This window comes from Nesoenas mayeri (assembly GCF_963082525.1).
Source record: "Nesoenas mayeri genome assembly, chromosome: 2".
Classification (NCBI taxonomy): Eukaryota; Metazoa; Chordata; class Aves; order Columbiformes; family Columbidae; genus Nesoenas; species Nesoenas mayeri.
Window position 1 is genome coordinate 15,134,033 of NC_137543.1, and position 24,893 is coordinate 15,158,925.

The 24,893-nt window shown below is 38.6% G+C and overlaps 1 protein-coding gene across 1 annotated transcript in view; it reads right to left on the reverse strand.

Annotated features, from left to right (window-relative positions):
- The window catches only part of COL14A1 (collagen type XIV alpha 1 chain), a gene marked incomplete at both ends in the record, with an annotated part of 121,080 nt that overhangs the window by 53,577 nt on the left and 42,610 nt on the right, over positions 1 to 24,893 (reverse strand). The window contains 12 exons of the mRNA XM_080339632.1: positions 279 to 395; positions 1,047 to 1,196; positions 2,584 to 2,706; positions 3,776 to 3,905; positions 8,286 to 8,428; positions 9,527 to 9,598; positions 10,678 to 10,810; positions 13,809 to 13,948; positions 15,008 to 15,134; positions 16,785 to 16,924; positions 20,041 to 20,170; positions 21,442 to 21,587. Coding sequence (XP_080195758.1) covers positions 279 to 395; positions 1,047 to 1,196; positions 2,584 to 2,706; positions 3,776 to 3,905; positions 8,286 to 8,428; positions 9,527 to 9,598; positions 10,678 to 10,810; positions 13,809 to 13,948; positions 15,008 to 15,134; positions 16,785 to 16,924; positions 20,041 to 20,170; positions 21,442 to 21,587 — 1,551 coding nt within the window. The remainder of the gene's footprint in view (positions 1 to 278; positions 396 to 1,046; positions 1,197 to 2,583; positions 2,707 to 3,775; positions 3,906 to 8,285; positions 8,429 to 9,526; positions 9,599 to 10,677; positions 10,811 to 13,808; positions 13,949 to 15,007; positions 15,135 to 16,784; positions 16,925 to 20,040; positions 20,171 to 21,441; positions 21,588 to 24,893) is intronic.

The following is a 24,893-nucleotide window of genomic DNA, read 5'->3' on the forward strand; positions in this document are numbered from 1 at the left end:
CCTCACACCAGTGAAAAGCTCAGATAATCACTTATCTTCTGCTGACAGACAAGACTCCCCCCAATAAAAAGGACAAGTTATCAACATCTGTTTGATATAAAAGGACAGCAATGCTACTTCCACTCCTGAAACTTTCCATGTGAACACAACTCTCTTTCATCCATCATTTCCAGTATTTCAGGAGCCAGGCTACAGGTCAAACTGCATGCACTTACTTAACTTACGCAATTCAGTTCTCTAGGTTAGGCTGTAGGTACATATTGAATGATGTGACTTACCTACAAGGGATTCTATAACTACCCTGTATGCAGTAGCATGTCTGTGAAGCTGCCACTGAGCGCAGAGGCTCGTCATGCGGACTTGATAGGAATCCAAATTTGTCACACCCAGGTCCACTGAAAATTAAATACCCCAAAATCAAATTTACACCTCTAGTAAGACATACAAGAAAAAAATTACAAATGAACTGTAGTGAAACACTTGTGCCAATTTATTTTTAACAAAGAAATTCAAAAGCTACTTTAAAAAAGTCAATGAAATCAAGAACAGGAAGGAAAAAAATAAAAAGTGAATCTTCTGATGAAAAGTTAGGAACTTAAGTCAATTCAGTTAAAACTAAATAATGAACACTAGTAAAAAATCAGTTACTACAAACAAGTATAAAAATATCATTATAACAGCAATATTTCTGTCAAAATCCAATTTAAAATTAAGCTTTAGATATATAAAGACTAAATCTTATTATATATACAGAGCTAGACCAAAAAAGGCTAAATCTACTTTCCATTAAGGAGATTTATATCTACTACTAAACAAACATGTTTGGCTGATAAATAATAACATCTGATTTATGATTTGTGTCCTGCTAGCATGCAGCAGATTATCTTAAAGCCTAATAAAAATAAGAGAGTTTCATTTCAGGAAAAAAAACTTGCACACAACTGAGAAAGTCTTCCACGTGAAAATTTATACAGAGAGCTGCACAAAGCCATAGTTACAGCAAAAACCAGCCTGTAGAGATCTGAATAGCATGAAATTGTTCTTACAGGTTTTGGCTACGCCTGTTAGGGCATCACTGAAGCCTGTTGAGTATGAGGCAAATACTTTAACACTGTACTCCGTTCCGCTGAAGAGGTTTAGAATGAGAATGGTATTAATATCATCCCCTACAAAGGTCTCCAACGCAGGACCAGGAACTGAAAAAAAAAAAAGAAAAGCAAACAATTTGCTCATCTGTTGAATTAGCAAATCTTAAGACCCGTTCAAAATTATATGAGCTTCTAAAGTTACTCCTAGTTTTTTTCCCCTTTTATTTTTTTTACCAAACACAAAAACGAAGACACTCTGCTCAGTCCTTGCACAGACAGAGGCCACAATACACTTAGGAAATTCAGCAGTGGGATTCATTAGGGCAGGGCTAGACACTGGCATCTGTTAAGACCCTTTTGTTCTGCTTCAGTGACTTACTACTGCCCTAAATAGGCAGCCAAAGATCTCCTCAGCTTGACGGTGTGCCAGGACCAACAGGGGGACAGCAGATGCCAGCCAGCAAAACAGTCCCTACAGGGTTCTTATACAACAGCATCATTTAACACTGTGTAAAAATGATAAGGAAAATAGAAAAGAATAATACTTTCTCAATTCAGAACTGCAAACAGCTCCTTTGTTACCTATTTTAGCTGTTCTGGATATATTCCAGAAAACAGGCAATAGTGTCATCTTTGGACAGTATTTTAGCCCCTTAATGGTCACATGTTTGTGTTTTGTGCTTAATAGAGGACCGTGATTTAAAAAAAAAAAAAAATCAAAGGAAGAGGTGTGCCTTGTCTAGCTGAAATGTGCTGGCGACCAAGGGATGCAACACAAACAAAATGGACAACAAATAAAATGGCAAGATTTTGGGGGAGATGTAGGGTGGGAGAAAAAGTCAAGGAAACTAAAGCTTTGTTTGCATTGTAAGGGGAAGAAAGTTGAAGGACAAGAGAACTCATAAGAGAGGTAAAGAGCAAAGGCAGTCTCTGAAATAAATAGAAAGAGTAATGGTAAAAAGAGTTGGTTTTGATCAGCCATAAGATGGGAAGTCTAAGGGGGAATCTTACTGCTGCCCACATCTACCTAATGGGAAGGGGCAGAGAAGACAGAGACAGAATCTCTTCTGAGGCAAACAGGAAAGACAGTAAGAGAAAATACAAAATTTGCAACATGGGAAATTTTGGTTAGATATTAGGAAAAACAATTCACAGTGAGTGTAGTAAAAAACTTCAACAGATGCCTAGAGAGGTTTTGAAATCTCCATCATTGTGGATACTACAAACATGACTGGACAAGGTCCAGAGAAGCCTCTTCCATGCTGGCCCTGTTTTGATCAGGGGGCTGGACCAGATGATCTCTAGAGATCCTTTCCAACCTGTATCATTCTGTGACTCTGGAACTCTCATTTCAAAACCTGAGACACCCAAATAATAGCACTTTCAAGGCTGTAACTGCAACTGTATGATTTAAGTACCAAATACAGCAAAAAATGATGTGAAGACATTGTACAGTCAAAACCAAATGACAAAAAAATTCAGTTTAAAAACTCACTGTTGATAGGTTTGTAGACAATCCTGTAACCCATTGTGGGTGACGGTGGGGCATCCCAACTGATACGTAATCTGTTGTACCATTCATCTGAGACACGCAAATTTCTAGGAGCAGACAAGGGTACTGAAAAGAAACCAAACTGAACTCTTACAAAATTATCTCATACAAGCACAGGGATAAAACTTAACACATGAACATGAAAATGTGAGATAGCCAGTACTCTCACATTTACAGTTAAAAACGCCAGAATGAAAGTCTTCAATCAAATTCTTCCTTGGTATTAACGCTACTGGATTAATATTGATGTATTTAAGAAAGTTATACCAAGTTATACCAAGGATTAATTATGAACTTTGTTCAACAAACAACGAATTTTCCAATTAATTCCCAACTTTGTCCCTACATTAAAAAAGTAAGATAATTCAAATACAATTATCTTTTATTTACATAGTTTCGTTCAATCCAAGTGCACTGAAGTTTTTAATGTATAAATCATGCTCTTGTGAACACTTAGTGCTTTCAAATGGAATCAAAGGAATGATTTACAAGTGATTTAAGTGTCTGCACAAATAGCACTTCAATTTCGGCAGAAATTATGTAAATTAGGAGAACAGTTCAATAAAAATATACTGTCATGACTAGCAGTGCACAATGAGATTATTTTTTTGCCACTATACAGTAGAGAGGGAACTTAAGCTACAGCTGAGTAATCTTTTGGTACTTGGTCAAAGCTCTAGAGATAATGTAATCACTTCTATAGAAAGTTCAGCAGCATTTCTAATTTCTACTTTCTAATGACCTTTAGAAAGTAATGATCTCACACAAAAGAAAATGTAACAGCACAATGGTTGATTTGATTCTATTCCAGCAGGCATTGTTTACTTTATTTTCTCCATTAGTTGGCTCGGCCTTGGTAGACTAACTATCAAGGACTTAACAGCTTTATTACTCAACAAGTTTCTGCAAACTCACAGTATTTGAATATAAAATATAACTTATCAATTAGAAGCAACCCATTGTTTATAAATCACTGAACCAATCTTAATATAAGGCTTGAGTCATATAAGTAATGCAAAGCAAGCCCTCATTTATACTGATATATATTACTACAGTCAAGGAAAAAGGCCAAATGGTGAGCCTTTCTTCATTCATATCCAGCCAAAGACAAGCAGAAAGTTTGTATAATACTTACAAGTTTTGCCAGGAGCGGAAACACTGACCCCCTCCCCATCAGAATAGATGGGAGTGATGGTAACTTTGTATTCTGTGTCAGACAGCAGAGGCTGAAGCAGAAGAGTATTTTGTCTCCCAGGAACCATGACCTGGATGGTCAGAAAAACAGAAACCATCAAGCTTAATGACTAGGGCCAAAGCCTTTTTATATCCTACATGATCTCTGACACCACATTCCACTGGTATTGCTGTATAGCTTCCATTTTTAGATATTTCTGGTACTCGGTGGTAAAATAAGAAGATTATCCACCCTTTTAATGGATCTACTAGTTATACCTGACTAAAATAAAAAGGAGAATGCGCCTATAGAATAACACAGCTTTATATTAAACCTGTGAGCCACTACAGCTCCATTGTGCTGGTTTAGCTAGGACAGAGTTCACTTTCACAGGAAGCCGTGAGGGGATGCAGCCAGGACAGCTGGCCCAAACTAGCCAAACGGATGTTTGACACCGTATGACACCACGCTCAGTATAAAACTGGAGCAAGCTGACTCGGGGAGGAACTCGCTGCTTGGGGAATTGCTGCTGTCTGGGACTGTTTTCAGGGGCCGGTGGTGAAGTGCAGTGTTGTTCGAGTGCAAAGCGCAGTCCACTGTTTGCAATCGTTCCTTGGAGGATCGTTGCTCAGCACCAGGCTGGGCATCTGTCTTCTGGGTTGGTGAGTGATTGCATTGTGTATTCCTTGCCTTGTATATTCTCTCATTGTTATTGTATTTGTTGTTCACCTGTTCCTCTGTGGTTCTGTTAAACTGATTTTATATGTTTCCCAATTCTCCTCCCTATTCCCCTGGGGAGTGGTGAGAGGGGTAAGTGAGTAGCACGTGGTCCTAGTGCTGGCTGGGGCTAAACTACGACATCCGTAAACCACTGGTACTATATGGATGGTTAGTACAGACAAAATAAATCCTCTAATTGTATTTATTCTTGCTATGAATATGACTGTCCAAAGATATGCTCATTAATAAAGGTTGATTGTTAATGCTCTTTGGGGACAGAAAATCCTCCTTCCCTTTGGAGGAAGGAAAATGAATTCAGGAAATTGGGAAGCATGAACCAAGCAAGTAAGAATAAAACATATTTGTCCCATCTGCATCTGGTCTGGGGACAAGCAAATGAAGTTAGCCATTTAGGAGAGGAAGTAGGAGTACATCCCACGAATAGCAGAGGGTCCCAAACTGCCATGAAACATGGAAGATTTGCATCAGAAGTCCAACCAGGTAACCCGGTAGAAGCAGAGAAGTTGTAGAAATCCATCCAGGCAGTTTTGGGTGTGCTAGCGCAAATGTTTCAAACTGCTGAATTGAGCACTGCTTCTTGTAGTGCAGTAGGAGGTCTGCCATCAGCAGCTATTTCTGAAATTCTTCAATAGATGAGGATATTTTAGCCAGAGCCCCAAAAACTAGTATCATAATAGTGGTGGTAGAGGTGCCCAAGTAAAGCCTTGAAATCTTTTAACTTGTCAGTAAAATTTTAATCTCAGAGAGCCTCCAAAGCCTGAACAGGAGCTACCTAGCATGTGGAACATACATGGTAAAAACAAGAAACTAATCCTATGTTCCCTGCACCAAATCTATGTCCTATGAAGTAACATTGTTGGAAGCAACAGTCCCAAGATCCTATCTCATTTTGGACCCTCCCTGGCCCATGTCTGTTGTGTGAAACTATCACCTGAGCCAGCAACCACACATATTTGGCAAGAAGTTGAGAGATCTACAGGCCTTTTGAGCTCAAGGGGGAAAAGCAGAACATGAGCCTAAAGTATTTTGTTGTTTTAAAGAAGACTGATGCGTCTGCTGAGGGCAAAGTTTTCTGAAGCACATACTCAGAGAAGAAAGCTCTCACCAGTTTTAACACTCCAGGATACATTCTAATTTTGGCAAGTGATACACAGAAGGAAATTAAACTAGCATACCCAGGTGTTAAGCCTTGTCAAAAAGTACTTTATTGATTAAAGCTGGACAAAACCACCTAAATAGTTGTGCATGAAAGATTACCATGCTAAACTTTTCCATACATATACCCAAAACATACAAACTATGTTTCTGAAAAAAAGGACAACCTTTTTTTTTTGTTGTTTTATAGAAGAGGGGACACAAGCATTGAGAACTCTCTCTTTTCCACATGTGCACATTGGAGATCTACAGAACAATATAGTTTTCAGCAGTGAGAAATATTCTTGGCTTTAAGGAAGAAAAAACAAATGTGATCCTTCCAGTATGTACAGCACACCCAAGAACATACATGCAATTTAGAGCTTGACCCTTCTGTAGTGAAAAGTATCCTATTACATTTTCTAGTCCCTGACCTTCAGCCAATTGAATGTGGGATTAAAAAACTTATTAATATTTTTATGGAAAGGGAGCCAAAAAACTTCAGCATCCACCACAGAATTGTCACGCTATCGTATATTTAAGCCCAAATTCCACAAAACTTTTTGGTTCTTCTTAAGAAGTGCACTTAAACATATAAACACTCCCCTAAAAATCGAATGTCTGTGTCTTTCCAGTGACATCTGTGTTGCACCTCTCAGGTGCTTGAAGTCACATGATAAAACACATTCCTTCCATTTTTAAACTGAGATTGGACATGGTACTTAGTGCCATGATCTAGTAAACGGACTAGAGTTGGACCAAGGGTTGGACTCGATGATCTCTGAGGTCTTTTCCAACCCAGTCGATTCTGTGATTATGTGATTCTGTGACTTAAAATGGGCTTAATTTTTTACTACAATCTTACATCATTCCTTATTCAGTAAAGTATTTATGCACATGATTAATTTGAAAGATTAAACACGTAGTCAATCTGTTTGCTGAATTGTGACCAAAGATTATAAGACTTGAGAGTGTACTGAAAATTAAATAATTTGCTGAATTAGAGCCAAGATACCTTCCTAATCTTACAATTTTATAATTTTCCTTAATGAGCTTTTGGGTCAACTCTAATATCCTTCTGATAGCCAGAATCTGAATGCCCTTCCTACAGTATTGATTTCCTTTTAAAATAATAGTCGTTGAATACTAAAACAGAACTACATTTATATCATGCAGATGAATATGACTGAGCTGCCCAAAGCTGCAACAGTAAATCTGGGATCTAAATTTCAGAAACTTTGGGTTATTGTCAGAAAAACTGTACAATTTGTGCCATTATGCTGTGCAAGTTTGCCACTGTATCATATACTATATTATAATACAGTCAAGGAAATTCATAAAGCATGTTTCTGCTCCAAAAGGAAACCACTATATTTAAAGTTCATTTTCAGATTATAGTTGAAAGAGATGGCTAAAAAGTAATTTTCTAGCACAGACTCATAAAAGATGAATGAAACCAAAATGAAAAAAGACTGATTCATATTTTTCTAGAAAAAAAAGAGATTCAACTAACACCTTGTAATATTTTTAATCCATATAGTCTGATATAGGGCTAAAAATGTCAGCTACTAGACATAAAAGAATATGTCATTTTCGATATAACTGTTCTATGAACAGAAGTGAGCCACATGACAGACATAGAAGGAGAGTGATATGGGGAATATTTCTGCATTCTGAGCTATTGACTAAGAAAATAACCTCAAACTATACAATTTAATCTCTTAAATGTATCTACATAGAGCTATCTCAAAATTTCCCCATTTTTTTCTTTTTTCTCTTTTTTTTAAAGCACTTCGCCTCCCAGAATACTGAAATTATCTCAAAAATTGTGATATATTAAAATACAGCTAGAGCTTTTATTATATTTATATTTTTATGATTATATATATTTATATTATTATTATATATGCACAAAAGACTACACACAGTACTCTTCATTATTTCAAATATTTTCCAAAATCTTGATCACCAGAAACTTTTTTTGTGTAAGACAATTTTAATTTTGATCGTCACATGGTATTAGAAAGATAACAAATATTCTTAAGCACTAGATTTAAAAGTCCTGTCTTTATTGTGACATGTTGAGGTTAACGAGCAATATGAAAACTCTGCATTTGAACTTCAATTACATTGTTTTAGCATAAAATGAGACTTTTAGGGAGGGAACAAAATTGCTGAAGGAAAAAAAATATTTAATATTGTCCTGTACAAACATTTAGGAGCTTTTAAACCACAATCTCAGGGTAGAAAAAGGCCTAAGAGTAAAAAAAAATCCAAAACAGAAAAAAATCCCCCAAATCTAGATAAATTTTAAAAATACAGGAGAAAGAAGACAAGCATCTAGTCTTTAAACTATGATTTCTTGAAACATCTGTGTGAGTGGGCCTTGATCTTACACTTGACTGCTGTTGCCTGCAGTACAGCAGGTGCTATACAATTAAAACTTTGAAGTTCAGTCCCACAGTAACACCAAATATGGCTCTTTTACTAATTGCCATGTGACTGTCGTAAGGAGAGATCATGCCTTAGCAATTATTAAACAAACTTTTTAAGCTTATGAAGCCATTCATAAAAAACCCATACAGACCATTCTTACCGCTTCCTCAGCACGGTCACCTTTCGCAGTGAGGTAGGTCACTCGGAACTGCTGAACATTGTAATCTGAAATTTCCCACATCACCCTCAGACTTGAGGTTGTTTCATCATCTATAACAAGGTTTCTGATTCCTGTTCGAAAAACTAAAGCCAAAAGTAACTCAATTAGTATCTCCTCATCTCTATTTTTTATATTTTAAATTGTGCTAATTATCACCAGGTAGCTGCAAGCTCTACGGAACTCATGGTGGGGCAAACCCATACAGTTCAGTCATACTTGGGCTTAATAACATAAAAACTTTAACTCTTTAATAAAATAATAGTTATACTGCCATTAACATATGTTACCCCATTCGCTTTGTTTATATTATTCGGCTTATGGAGCTTTAGAGTAACCAAAACTCCATTGCAGAAGAGAAATACTCCAGAACCATTGATCCTTAAAAGCCAGTTTTCTAATTCCAGGGAAAACAAACAGAACTCTCAAAAGTAAACAAAATTCTGAATAGTTTCAAGCTCATATTTATAAAGGGAAAGACAGAGCTGATTTTTCCAAATTAGTCTCTGTATTCCTATGTAATATCACTGGTATCATTCAGAGTCCCTATGCTGAGTTAGAGGTTGGCTCCATCCACACACAGCACGTGCAGGACGCTGACCACATGCCAAAAGGTGGTGCAGGAGTATGACTTTGTGGACCTTTCACCGGTGATGTCCCTTGCCTGGGGCCTGCACCTCCTCAAGGTCTGCCATGGCCGTGTGCTGACCACACGGACCATCAGGAACGGAGGTTATTGGCTTTTCAGTAATATCACAGCTTTCTTATTAATGTTTATAAATATATAAAGGGTGAGTGCCACAAGGATGGAGCCAGGCTCTTCTCGGTGGCAAACAATGATAGGACAAGGGGTAAGGGGATCAAGCTGGAACACAAGAGGTTCCACTTAAATTTGAGAAAAAACTTCTTCTCACTGAGGGTGACAGACACTGGAACAGGCTGCCCAGGGGGGTTGTGGAGTCTCCTTCTCTGGAGACATTCAAACCCACCTGGACATGTTCCTGTGCGACCTCACCTAGGTGTTCCTGCTCCAGCAGGGGGATTGGACTAGATGATCTTTTGAGGTCCCTTCCAATCCCAAACATACTGTGATACTGTGATACTGTGATCTGGGTGTGCTTGTGAGGGCCGTTTGCTCTGTGCATTTAAATAGCATTTAAACTGTTGACATTTATTCTATTTACCTGCTGTGGTGGGCTTAGATGTTGCAGTACTGGCAGTAGTCACTGTGGCAGGTATTGCAGAAGTCATTGCAACTGAAAAACGATACTCAGCTCACTAACAATTCAACAAGACATCGAACACACAGTATTTATCTTGCATTTCTAACTATGACAATGAAACTATGTGCTCACACCTACAAGTATCCCACACACTTCAGGCATTTCTGATGCTACAAAGGAACCATTCATTTAGTTTTCTTTAGGCACACATATATTTGCAAGATTAGCACTCAGATCTACAGATAAGACATAATTATAAACTGTACCACTAATTAAGAATGCATATAGTTTCCCACATTTCTGGCTGAACTATGCATAATGAATTCCGCTTTGACCGTTTGTTAAGATTGTCAGATTAATTAAATTGAAAGTTTTTTAAGGGTGCTCCACTTCTGTCCAAGTAAAAAACAGAAAGGACACTTAGCAACACTGGGCAATATAAGCATCGTTTGGATGGGTAAGGGCTTCTTGTCTTAACAGAAGGTTCAAGATTAAACTTGTTTACTTAACTAAGTCATTAACTGTAAAAAGAGATTAGATAGAGCAATCCACTGACATGCTGGCCACTGTTTTGATCATTAGCTATCAAATTCACTGGACATGATTTTGAAATTTTATCTTTGTTACTTCCATGTTAATGTCACAGGATGCCTATGTAAACTTGGACCACTATTTCAGCCAAGAGTGAATTCACCTCTAGTGAGTATAAATTAAATAAATAAGAAAGAAAAGGTTATACTATAAATGCCAAACATCTTAAATGAAATTCTGGTTAATTATTTACTTTAAAACATTTATTTATCCCTGAAATCTAATACATCTTCCCATAAGGAACTGACTAAATACTGAAATGTAGGATGGAAGAACATCTACCCACATTCAAAGGTTGTTAATACCAGAGCTCAGACAGGGAGCCAAACCATCATTTTGATTCAGTGCCACATAATATTAAGTAAGAAGAAAATACAGTCAGTAAAGCCCTCGTGCTAAACTACCACATTTTTCAATACTATAGTTACCCAAGGATGGACCATACTTTAAATATAAGATATATGCATTATATTTAAATCACTGAAACCTCTCTAAAAATCACAATCAAGAGTTTGTCTTACATGTAGCTCCAAGGACAGCAACAGCTTCACTTTCACTGTCATCATCAAAAACTGCCAGCAAGGAAACTTCATATTCTGTGTTGGGCAACAAACCCTCAATAACATGACTGTCTGCTTCTCCATTTATGACAACCTAAGTATTAATAACACAGCAAGATTAAAGTAAATCAGTTCTGCATTTGATTAATTTATATGAATTGACAGAAAGAAAGAAAATGGATTCTCCTTTAAAATAAATTAAATCTATGTTCAGATCTGCCCAAAGAATTTATTAGCTATGTTGAAATAAAAAGATTCACAAAATACACCCAGAAAAAACACTGTTAAGAATACTTAAAATGTATTCATTATTTTGTGGCTGGCCTGATTACTCTAATCTTGTACTTCCACTCAGAACTAATTAATTGCTAAAGCTGACCATGTGTATTTCATTTGAAAATCACTGAAATTCAAAACATTCATCAATGAAAACAACATAACATTCATTCATATTTCTACCATCCAAGCACTCTTATGACAAATGTATTAGGCATCTCCACAGCCTTACAAAATACTGCTTCTACATCAGAATTATAATCCAGGTTACAGTTCTATACATCTGAATGTGACTTGAAAAATGTTTGCTGTAGACTTGGGGATTAGGGGAGATGTGCTGGCAAAAAGTTTGCTATATGTTGTGATGTTTTAAATAGTAATTTTTCTTATTTCTATCTATGACAGCAGCAGCAGATTCACATGTGTAACGTTAGTGGTAAGCAGAAGGTCTCACTTCAGATTTTTGTGTGCTTCATTTATTTTATTGCAAGAAATCAACAGACAGGCAGGAGTTGGAGCTAAAGGGACTGTAAACAGAATGTGAGAAATCTGAGTAGTAATTCTGGCAGAACAGGCTGACTGGTTTCAGGAATCATTTTTAGGTTATGCAGACACATACTACAATTAAACAAACTTTCTCTAGGATAATACTGCAAGTTTTTAAAGGTGGCTGCTGTATACACAGAATCAAAGTAGGACTTATAATGGAAATCAAACAATAGACGTATGCTGCATAAAAATCTACAACAGCAGTTAGCAGAAACAGTGAATCACGCTTTATTATTTTAATTACCACAGGAGATTTCCTGAGTTGGTCCTAGGGAAGAGGGAATCATAAAACAATCACAGACCTTCTGAACTCAGATACAGAAAACAAAAGCAGAAAGAAATTAGTTGGGGCCATGTTTTCAACAACTATCAAAGAATGAGTTAGGCACCCCACACTGCAGACTTTCTGGCACAGATTTTCTTGGGAAAATTTCAGGAATGAACTTGAATGATTATAGCTAAATATCTATACATAGTTAGATGTATATCTGTCTTACACATTACTTGGCATACTTTCTGAAGCATAAATTCTGTCGCCCTCCACTCCCTGCTAATTTAGCCCACAGAGAAGACCACAAAGAAAAAAAGAACACGAAGTGCTGAACTTTCAATTGAGGAGGACAAATAACAGAAGCAGGAATAGTAACAAGCACATCAGTGTAACAGCGTGCATTCTCTACTGTAACCTAGAAATAAAAGGTCGCTCTTACATTTATTCTGGTTCTTCAACACTAACACCCCACTAAACATCCCACACCCGCCAGCCGTGTGGGTGCAATTGTCACCACCACCCCCTGACCCCGCTCAGCTAATTGGCAAGTTGGGTCTTGGGAGGAAGGCAGAGGGAGCGCATGTCATCGCTCTGCATGACTGATCACTTAGCTGGGAAAGAAGCTTAAAGAGGCACCAGCCTGGAGGTATTGTGCTGTCCTAGGCCTGACCCCATTAGAGAGGTCACGCAAGGAGAATAAGAAAACAGCTCGGGTATTTTTAATATTTCAGTGTACTGAACTATTAGGGCCTCCAGCAGTTCTTAAGGAATGCAATGAACAAGTGGAACCTTAACAGTTTAAATCTTTCGTGACCATTTATGCCCACGCTCAAAGAACACAGATATCATAAATCTCACTTGAGAAATGCATGTAGCTTGAAGGGATTCACTGACAGCCACTCTTTGGAACTTAAACAGAAACAATTCAGTTCACCTACTGCAGGAGAAAATGCTGGGGGCTGACCTGGGCTCACTCAATCATCTGCCAACTCCTTTTCCCTGCTCACTCCTGTAATTTCTTTCTTTCTTGCATGACTACCTATTGCTGGGTGAAAGGGAGGAAAGAATCAAGCTAAGCTGAATTTACAGAAAAAAATGCCACATAACCTAAGCTGAAATGACTGTTTTCTGCCCTAGTGGATGACAAAATGATGCATGAGACATATGGCCGGGTGGGAAATGTCATCTTCCCCAGCAAGTTCTGTATCCAGATAAAGAGTTTGCGCATGTGGCCTCTCTTCGCAGTGCTGATGCCAAGGGAATGAGATGTTTGAGAGAGTCATTAAAGATTGCGGAGTACAAAAGAAGCCAAAAGAATGAGTAAATAATGGGAAAGAGGAAACGAGACAGACAATAAAAAATGAAAATTTGGGAAAGGGAGAGAAAGTCTCTGTCTTTTTCTACTTGGAAAAAGAGAACAAAACAGGAAAAGCTAAAGTGATGAAAGATTATTTAAAAAGTTAGACTGATGAAAATAGCACTATGGAGAAGACACATAAGCGGCCTAGAGCAAAAAATACAGCACGCAGGAGGAAAAGAAAAAAAAATCCTAAAGAGGAATAAAGGAACAATCTAATAAATTAACTATATGTAAACTTTTCCTTTTGTAACATTACATAACTAAGGCTTCACAGGCAATTTTGCTGTGGCCAGGACATTAGACAAATGTGGGGCATTAAGTGAGGACATCACTGCTCTGGCTCAGCTACCGTCATCTTCACAGCAAAATGAACAATGTCAGCTTCTAAAAACTGAAGTAGCAGCTGACGCATTACAGGTGAGATTGATTATTCACAAACGGTCTCTTCTTTCCTCACCTCCTCTCCACAAGAAACTTCAGTATTGGTTTCATTTTGGTTTAGAGAGCTTTGTTAGTAGGACAGATTTTTCTGTAAGTTAATTAGCCATATCTAATTGGCAAAAGTTGCAGCATAGGTGTCCTCAGAATGGAATTCTCTCTTTTATTTCACACCCTAAGAAAGTGAAGCTAACTCACCTCTTCAGATTCCCCCCCATCCAAAGGGATCCATGCCAATCTGTAGAAGGCAATATCTGAGGAGGTGGGCTTCCAGCTGACCCTAAAACTGTCTATCGATGCTTCATCAATTTCCAAATGCTGGGGAGCTGGAACTCTTTCTGCAAAATATTACGCAAAAGAAAAGTCAGAGTAAATTGCATAGATGGCAATGTCCAGCACATTCCATTTTACTTGCAGTTTGTTACCAAGAGTATAACATGGGAGGAAGATAACAAAGGCACTACAGATTCTTTGCACACTTATTTGTACCTATGGAAGTGTTTTAGTAGTTGAGGGAGGAGAATATACACAATACATGTTCTATCTACTTTTGACTGGACAAGGCTCCCTGTCCTCTCTCCACTGAAGGAGCTCCATGCAACCCTCACTCCCTCTCCTTTGCTCAGACTTCAGTGCACCCTGCACTTTTCCTCTACCTGAAAGCAAAGTCCTAATCTCTGCCCTTTCCAGAGACTCTGGGTACATTTCTGTTTGCAGTTTGCATTTAAGTATCGACTTCTTGTTCCACATGTGTATGTTCTTCTCTTCCACCTCATGTTTCTCTTTCCTCCCTCAAAGTCCTTCTCTTCCCGTTGTTATGTTGGAAAGCATTAAGAAGCATCATCAAGCATTTGTTTAATGCCAAACTACAGTTACAGAAGCTATAACTGTGCTAAATGGACAACAGGAGCCTCAAATGTCTTATATTTTCTCAGTCTGGTGTTCCAGTTTCTCTGTATGTATATAAGGTTCTACCCTTTATTACCTATAAAGTTCACTGGTTAAAGGTATGATTCAAAACTTGTCAAATTTCAGCTGAAGAGACAAGTGCCACCACACAGAATGATGCTTCAGAAAGCTGGGGCGACAAACACTTCACTACCTAATTGCAATAAAAGATACTTTAATATGGTTGATTTTGGAAAGACTTAGGAAATTAACCTTATCCACACAAATGTTTTCATTATGTCAAGAGATTACTACCCTAAGTAAGGATGCAATTGGCCCCATAATAAGGGAGCACACAAGCCAAAAACTCCGATGAAAATAACAGAAAGGGTTTCATAGGTCTGAATTCACAACCAGAGACACTTGCTGTTATTCGTCTTACTTTCCAATAAAATAAGTGACTATAAAAATTCTTCTTGGAAAGCCTTCAAAAGTTTGGCAATACTCACTTGTGGTAAAGCTGCCAGTAAGTGGCTCAGATTGACCTTCATCATACAGGGAGAAAATAGCAACAGTATACTCTGTAAGGGACGTCAGACTTGTTAGAGTATGGGTTGAAACACGACCAACTTCCACCTAGAGAAAGCATAATTTGCAATTAACATTGATCATACACTTCACATTATCAGCGTCTGAAATTCTGCTGGGTTAAAATGATACAGAAAAAGAATGTAACTCAGTTAGTAGAGGAATTCTATGAAACTATGAACAAGTATTAATTCAGGGCCATAAAAGCTGACAAAATCAATTAACACAGACAAACTAGAGAAAAGGAAAATTTTCTTGATGACAAACTAGGGAAAAGGAGAATTCAACCTTAGTAAGTCTAACTCACTAACATATCAGCACTGCAAGTTCAGGAACCTAAAAGGGGAAGGAACTTTTTGGGCCATTAAATCCAGTCCTTTATCATGGATAATCATTGCCTAAACCATCATGTTTAACATTTGTCAAGAGAAAAGAGAAGTTTCATCTGCTCTCTATCCAGGCTGCAGTTAACATGACTTCACCAGGGATATAAAACTCAAAGCTGTATAAACTAACAGCTTATCAATCCAACTATTCAGTGTCACATTAGCTCGGCACCACAGGGGAAATGCTACCGATGCAAAGCAAACAAAGTGCCACCTGCTCTTTGAACAGACATAAAGGGAAAGTTAAGAGGTAGATGAAAACCTACTGAACATTCACTTGCAGTATAAAGTACATCACCACAAGCCTGAGATGTTCAAATACCATTGTGGTGAGTACAGCCAGATGTATCATCTTTACTAAGGGTCATCAAAAGGAAGAAGTCAAGTGATTTCTAATTTAAATTTTAAGAGATCTAGCAGAAAGAAAATACACAAAACATTGCACAGGGATGCTCTCTTCTAAACTCAGGGACAGTTTCTTCAGGTTTCATAAAAATATTCCATCCTGTACAGATGAAAGGCCAGATACGTCCTAGAAGAAACATAATTACATGTAGCTAATATTAAAGACCTTTTTGGAGGGCAAAGTTATCCATAACAACTTATTTTACAAAGGATCTGGCCTGTTTTAGTAATTAAATTCATTTACTGCAATTATTTTTTAAAACTTTTTTTTTCCAGATTTCTGTATTAATATCATTCCATCCTATTTTTCATGCTATCAACAAATTCATGCTGCTAAAAGCTATTATAAATCACTTTTAGTAACAAGGCATAACTAAATATTGCATGAGTAAATTATTAAATGCAAGAGTCTAAGTTAGAACATCTTATCACCTTATCAACCTGTTCAAGCCAAATCCTGTTCCTACAAAGTGAGTTTTCAGAATGTAATTAAAGCAATAAATGTTAAGAAAACATGGGGAAGCCTTCAGATGGTCTTTCTGAATGAGCTTGCGTCCTTGACATAAAATATATTGAAAGACGTGTTATCCAGATCGAATCAAGGATAAATATTTCCAAAACACACATTTAGTCAAGTTCCTGCACCTACAAACCACTGTTCACTTCAGTATTTTCCTTCAGTTTCTGTGCACCAGCAATGGCAGTTCTGGTATGTAAAAAGTTCAGGGCACTGTCCCCGTACATCTGACCCACTCCAAATGTACACCCAATTCCAAGCAAACTCTTATTTGCATTAAGTTTCAGAATTCTTTAGCAGATCTTTTGTTTGTCAAAGTCACCCTTAATAATGACAGAATTTTGAGGAGGTCCGAGATTGGTTAAGGGAAGGGAGGAGCTAATCATTTACCTCATTGGTTTCTGTTCCATCTGTTTTAACATACATGATGCGATAGCCGTTTACATTTTTGGAAGCAGGATCCCATGTTAGCTTAGCACTACTGTGTCCAACATCAGAAAATTTCAAGTTTGCTGGTGGGCTTAGAGGCACTTGAAAAGGAAAGAGATAAAGCCATGAAAGTGATTCCAGGTTTTAGCTGTGAAATTTTTCACATCTTGAAAATAAACAGCTCATTTTCCATTCAAAAATTTACATCACCAATGTTTACATTAAAAGACCTACATCAATGGAGTTACACAAGCACTTAAAGGCAGGTAAAGCAGCTTAGCTCTTTGCTGAAACAACTTTCAGCTTTGCTAAGTGTATCTCAAGTAATACTGAAAAAGAAAGAAATTACATTATTGTTCATAGCATTTATTATAGCAAGATCTAACCTATGCAACACTTGCAACAAATTTGTGTAAATTGTTTTAGTTCAACTAGATCTTTATCCTGTATGTGTTTGTTTACTGTGAGTATCCCAGCAAAAATATTTAATGACCATAGTATTTTGACAAAAACACTTTTTGCATCATGTAAGTCCTTGACATAAAGGTTTGTCCAAAAGCATAACTAGCTGAGAAGATCTCCAAATATGGAATTTTTTTAAACTCTGCTTGACCTTTCCTCTCTTACTACACAAAGAAGCTGTTTCCTAACAGCAACTCCAGTTAAAGCCTATTTATATACCATATATGCCTTGACTGTCATGAGCTGAAGGAAAATGAGGTCATGCCAGATCTCAGATTCCATCCACTTTTGTCACATCAGAGAAAGCAATTTGTGCTGCCTGTTACTTTCAGCAGTAGATTCTGCTTTAGCTCAACATCTGCTAATTTCCTCTGAATTGTGAAACCTTTCTCTATCCATCCTGCCTTCACACACACAGTCCTCACCAATTCATGTGGACAGATACATATGAGCACTTCAGAAGCTGTTTCCCTCACACAAAAGCACATGGGAAAAAAGCGAAAGATAAAAACCCACATATATTATGTGGGATATTTAGTAAGGCCATATGTCAACTCAGAATCTGCAAGCAAACAGCCACCTTAGGAACAGTCAAGTCAACTTGGCTATGAAGAAAGAGAAGATGAGACACTGGAACTGTATTAGATGGGTTTGCCACATTTTCTGGCATTCAATATATTCCTCAAAGTCTAGTGAAGGGGGAGTGTCATGTGCTGGCTTTTCTTTCTACTTTCTGTCATTCCTGGAATGCACTTTATTTCACCATCCAGTCCATACCACAAAACGCTTCGGTCTCAGCTCTTTCCTTTCAGATCCAACCTCCTGACAATGTTGCTGACAACCAGACAGGAAGCCCTGATGACACAGTTACGTGATATTTACAGTGAGTCTTGGATAAATCCTGGCCCCAAAAAGAAGCCCCACCTCAGAATGAGCTTGCTGATCATGCCTCTGTTTGGCATGGAGAAACGTTTCACTGCAGGAACTGAGACAGTGCAGTGTGTAGCATGATGTTATTTACTAAATGCAGAGTATCAGATACTACACATAACACCACTGCAAATTAGGCAGATTACTCTCCAGGCACATACACATGCCAGGAAGAAAACACTAGGTAGCCTATTCACTAGTTGGATGTCAAAAATAATCACACTGAAATTAAAAAAAAAAAAGTAGCTTAAATCTGAATCCAGACAGGGAAGCCATTTCCACTGAACGGTGGCCATGTGGGACAGGTGTGCTCACCAAGAGCTCTCTCTCATCCCAGACTGCCTCACTGCCTGATCATCAAAGCCTGTTAGAGGGCTTAACTGAATAGCTGCGTCTGGAATGCTAAAATCAATCTTCTTCCATATTACAGTGCTAAAGACCAGTCAGAGTTCACTGCATTGAGTCACCCTAAAAATAAATAAAGGCTGCAGAGTAGATAGGGTTTTTTTTGTTCTGGTCTAGAAACAGCAGTGACGATGGGCTGACTAACATATGTTACTAGCTTCTGCAATCAAACGTTGCAGTAATGAATCCTCAGCTCATGCCAATGCATCTGGAATCTGCATGATGGAATCTTCCATCCAATGTGTTAGCCAGGTTTAGAGCTGTGCAGCCTCCAAGATCATACGACGTGAAGTGAATTCAGGCTGGCACAACCATAAACTACATAAACTACTGTTTAGGATAAATGAAAACCAGACATTGGGCATATATTGACCAAAAGCAAGGGGAGAGGGGGAGGCGGGGATGGGGAAAGGAGGGAGACACAGAGAGAGGAGAAAGGGACAGAGGTACAAGGAGCCAAAGATTTGATTCTCCAAGTATTAAGAATCCTCTGCACTCATTTCAAGGCCACAAACATGCCCAGGTTGCAGTAGTTTGCTACTGGCACTGTCTGCTTACAAGTGTCCTCTCAGAGATGAGCCAGTTCAAACAGCATTCCTAGAGCTTCTTACAGCACAAGCTGCTGACCTTACCAGCAACTGCTCTGACCCTTCTTCTTCTTAGCACTGTCATGTCTGAACTTCTCTCACCTGTTAAATCTAAGTCTCTCTCACATGGGCTCACTCATCCCAAGAGCTCAAAACAAGAGGAAGCAATAGATATGTCACTGAATACAGTCCCAGAAATATCCCAGGAGCACAATCACTTATTTTCAATTCCTTTGTCTTCCAAATGCCAAGGCTATTTAGAGAGCTGACATACAGCGCTGTGTACAGTTAGCAGAGGACAGAATTGAGCTGGCAAAACTCTCACTGCTTATTAAAAACACACCATCTATCATGAAGCACTTTCCAACCCTCTGTTTACCAGATGTGAGGCAGAAGGGGTTGGGTAGAAACCTTCTCTTTGCTTCTTTTCTGTCTGTGCTACTCCTGAGCCAGAGAAACAAACTTCTGCACCTGAGCAGGCTCCCTCACACACCTGGTTTACTGGCTGCAGGAGGCTAAACAGAGCACTCTCAATTGAATTCTACATGGTGACCTTCATTCACCTTCAGCAGGTTCAGAAAACTGTCAGTAGTTCCAAGGTCAACAGGGATATCTATAGCACGACTACCAACAAGAGAGGAGTTCACAATACTATCCCAAAAAACAACTGGATTACAATTAAGTATTCACACTGAGAAACTTAAGTACAGTTAAGAGCTTGCCCTATGGACTACTCAAATAAGATTTTAAAATCAGATTTCTGCTCTTATATGTGCAAAGACTGTTCTGAAGTTGCATTAACACTGAAGTGAATATAGATACATGCTACCTACATGTAGTTTCTTGTCCTGTAAGGGGATCACTGGCTTCTTCCCCAAACATGGCATAAACTGTGACTGTATATTCTGTATTTGGCAATAGTCCATCCAGTTCGAGATCTGTTGAGGCCTCCCCAATTTTTATCTAAAAGCACCACAAATAAAAAAGACACATTATTTCTGAATTAGCTCACGATGGGGAAGAATACTGTTTACACACTTGAAATTAGATACATGATCAAATGCTTTGCTGAGTACTTGGCCCAAGATTTTGGGATTTTGTACAATAATCAAAAGAACAAAATTGTCAAAAAGCCAAAAGCTAACATACAGGTAAGAAGAATTTAAAAGTAACTAATCACATTAGCAATGACAAAATAGTCCTCTCTAGAATGTGCGGCTACTGAGACCTTTTCATTCCCAGCTACACCTTGTTTCATTTTTGGTCGCAGGACGGAAAGTTCATGGGAGGAATCTCTTTCCATGCACATTCACACTTAGATTTGCTGCTATTTAAGGTGTGTATAATTTTCCTTCTTCACTGAGGCCCACATTAACATGGACTGATTTGTTAATTGAAAAACAGTCTTTCTTAAGGGTAAGGCTCAGCTCTCCTGAACCAGCCCGTTTTCAGGGAGGCCCCATTTTTAACAGAATTATGTGCTCACAGCCACTCATTTAGTAGAGCACAAGCCTATGCGAGCTTTCAGTAGCTTCCTACACTCTCCACAAGTTTGCATGCCCCTGCATGCTCTTTAGTGCTCTTGCTTGAACAGAGACGTTGTATGTGATCTTAACTATACATACAGAAACTTGAGCATTAAAGCTTTTAAATCCCAGCCCAGAAGTTCTACTGTTTTTACTATTTTAGTGACACAAGACTGGACTTTACCTTGTCCCACCTTCTTTTCCTTCTAAAAATACCTTCTAAAAATCACTTTTGATGGAAGACACTATTTTTAAATATAAAATTAAAAGTTGAACAGCACTAAAAGAAAACCAATAAATGTCACATCTGCAAATTTCATTTACTTTAAAGGTCCTGATGAGAACAAAGGCTAAATTTCACATTCTTCTGATAACACACTTAGAAAATATCTTAGTTCTACTTTATTTTTTCTTCCTTTGAGTGTTAGTTTTATATGATGAAACAGCATCATCTTATATATAATTTCAAGAGAGTCATTTCAATTCAGCTGAAATTGTTGCATTTTTACGGCAATGACCTATAAAAGTAATCAACTGGTACTTGCACTTTATTCATAGCCTGTAGCACATAGAGCACTTAAGGCAGACATGAAAAAAACCACACAAACTGTTTGCTGATCAAGTGGGAGGTTAAAGGCCATGTGCCAGCTTGTCCTTTAAAAGGTTTATTTTTTGAAAGATTGCTATTCAAATACATCAATACATCACCTCCTTCTCATCTGCTGCAAATCCTTCCGTGAGGGGAGCATATAGGATCATGTAACCCGTGGCACCTGCTACTCCTTTCCACTTCGCTCTCATGCTGCTCTGTGACACATCATACAATTGCAGATCTGATGCCATTGGCAAAGCAACTGCAGGGGAACAAGAGACAGACACTTCAGTTATCTCACTTGAACAACCGGCTGCTTTTCAGTTTATTTTACCCCAGGAAACATGAAGGAATATAGCTACCTCCAGGCATGGAAGCACTGTCTGTATGCCACAGCTATGAAAAGCTGATTAGTACATAAAAGAACACAGAATTAGAGAAACAAGGAAACTATGACCTAAACAATTCTAATGCCAGGGCAGAGTTATGCCTTACAAAGCATTTCAGCTCGTTATCCTAAAAGGCTTTGAACACTGCAAGTGGGAAGATTTCTCTTCTTTAAGCACCAAATCATTCTGTTCAGATCCCGTCCTTCTCCCCGGTCTGCTATGGCAGAATGGGCAGGGTTGCTATTAGGAACAAGTAACAGTCCCCAGAGGTGGCTCTTTCTGGCAACAGTTCCCAAGCCAGAGCGTGGGAGACAAACCATGAGGTAGGACACCCTGGAGGAAACTCTGAATGAGCACATTGTGCACATCAAAATATTTTGACTACAAAGTGCCGTGTGTTTAAGGCCTGGACTGTCCAAACTGGCTCTCAGGTTTGTATCAGTGGGATTATGCAAATGTTGGCAAGATCATCTACTGCAAATCATGGTGGATTCTAACCTGTTGAGTACAACTAAACAGGCTGAGTGAAATCCAAACATTATTAGGTTTATTTGTGAATTTAAGTCACTGATACCAGAAAATAGCACCAATTTGGATTTCTGAATATTGCTTTGTATTTCTGTAACTCTTTAAAGCAGCTTTTTGCACTTCTCTGGTTGTCCTCGCTCTTTTTCTAGCTGAATAACATCTCAAGGCCTCTCCTACTGCTGTTACATCCTTGATGGATCTCACCAAAATATGCAGTCACTGGAGAGATACATGGGATTGTGTACAGGTTTTGCTTGGATCAAGTTAATTTTCTTCATAGTTGTTAAAAACTTCTCTTTTCAGTAGTTACCACAGTCTTTTGTTTTGGATTGAGTATGAGAATAAGGTGATAACACACTGAACTTCCCTTGGACAGAGTTTATTTTTTTATTTCCAGCAGCTAGGCTGTGTTTTGGAGTTATTATTAAAAGAATGTGAGGACTCGCTTATGTTTTGGCTTTTGCCAAGGAGACCAAGGACTCACTCAACTTCCGAGCTGCAAGTGCACAGGACAGCACCCAGACTGGCACTCAGGATGGACAATGAGATATGCCCCACCATTAGCATCATGCTCTGTAAATAGCTGGAGCCAGTTTTTCTGGCTCACTCTCTTTTTTTCCAGGACCAGTTGTTTGGTGTGATCATGGTTAAGTGTGAACTGCTGCCCAGGTCTTTGATCTTCCAGGATCAGCTGTATGGGACTAGTGTTTCAGATTGCTGCTTGGGCATGGGCTAAGTATTGGTCACCAGGTGGTGAGCAATTGCCTTGTTCATCACTTATTGTGTATATATTATTACTATTATTCTACCTTCCTTTGCTGTCCTATTACACTGTTCTTATCTCAACCTGCAAGTTTCTCCCTTCCCTTTCAATTCCCTCCCCCATTCTACTTTGCAGGAGGGGAAGATGAGCATGTGGCTGCATGGTCTTAGTTGTGGCTGGTGTTAAACCACAACAAGGAACTTTGGCTCCTCCTTTGGAACTTCTACACTGAGAATAGTCCTTAAAATGACTCAAAGGGTCTGAAAAAGCAGAAGGCAACTGTTAATTTATATCAAAACTTTCCTATTAGGAGCTCTGAAAGACTGTAATAGGCTGGATGTTAAGCCTCTACAAAGCTCTGCTTTTCATGTTTCTAAAGAATCTCATGTGTAAACACAGATTTTCAGCAACCAATTCTAATTACAATGCTAATAATTCATTGAGATTCCCTAATCTCCTTGTCCAAACAAAAACTGCACCCTGTCTAGCTGACATCTCCAGTGAGTAATATATCTATTATATATCTACTCCACTCTGGTGAGATGCCACCTGGAGTCCTGCATCCAGCTCTGTAGCGCTCAGCACAGGACAGACATGGACCTGTTGGACAGGGGCCAGAGGAGGCCACCAAGATGATCAGAGGGCTGGAACAGCTCTGCTGTGAGGACAGGCTGAGAGAGTTGGGGTTGTTCAGCCTAGAGAAAAGAAGGCTCTGGGGAGACCTTATTGTGGCCTTTCCCTACTTAAAAGGGACCTATGAAAGCAATGTGGGCAGACTTTTTAGCAGGGCCTGTTAAGACAGGACAAGGAGTAATGGTTTTAAACTAAAGGAGGAGAGATTCAGGCTAGACATGAGGAGGAAATTTTTTACAATGAGGGTGGTGAAACACTGGCCCAGGTTGCCCAGAAAGGTGGTAGATGGAGACATTCAAGGCCAGGCTGGAAGGGGCTCTGAGCAACCTGATCTGGTTGCAGATGTCCCTGCTCATTGCAGGGGGGTTGGACTAGATCACCTTTGAAAGTCCCTTCCAACCCAAACTATCCTATCATGTCAATGATCCTATTACGGTACATTCAACAAGCTCTAACAGAGCTCTTAACTTCCCATATAAAAACACATCAGCCTCATCCTTTCTTGTTCATTAAAGCTGTTCACTCAGCCTGTTGTTCAGGTCTGTAAACATGGGCGAAACTTCAACCCAGGCCTCTCTCTACGTTTCTACTTCCAGGTTTCCCATCTATCTTCACTTCCAAACCTTTCTCAGCCTACTTCCATCCTATTTAACTCCTTGTTGATGTGCTGACTTATACCCCCCTGAATTCCGACACATCCTCTAATTACAGGGAGAAACTACTCATAAACATTTTCCAACGTACTTCAGTCTCTTGTCAGAGCTCCCCTCAGACCTCTGATACCTACAGAAAGAAACTACATGTTGAGATATTCTAAAGGCACTTCCTACCACATTGTTTCACTCCTATTCAAACTGCCTCAGGATCACAGAGAGAATATCCATCATGTGTCCTTTTCACAGAAAATCACATCCTTATTTTTATTTTAAAAAATCTACGAGAAAGGTATCCTCTAACTTATGACTCTTATTTAAACTCTCCAGAGGAACTCATAGATACTCTAGCAATGTAAGTAATAATTAACAATGAGGTGACTGGAAATTAAACTACTAGTGTTTTCCACTGGAATTTTAAGGTGAAGAGTTCAGAATGTCAGATATAAATATCCAGTAGATAATGCTGATTTGCGTCTTGGACAGTTACTGGAGTATTCTAAGACTCTGGTAACATAGAGACAAATTAAACCTACTGGAAAAGCAACCGGAAGAAAATAAAACCGGTAAAAATATCATTGCAGCAAATTAAAATATGAATG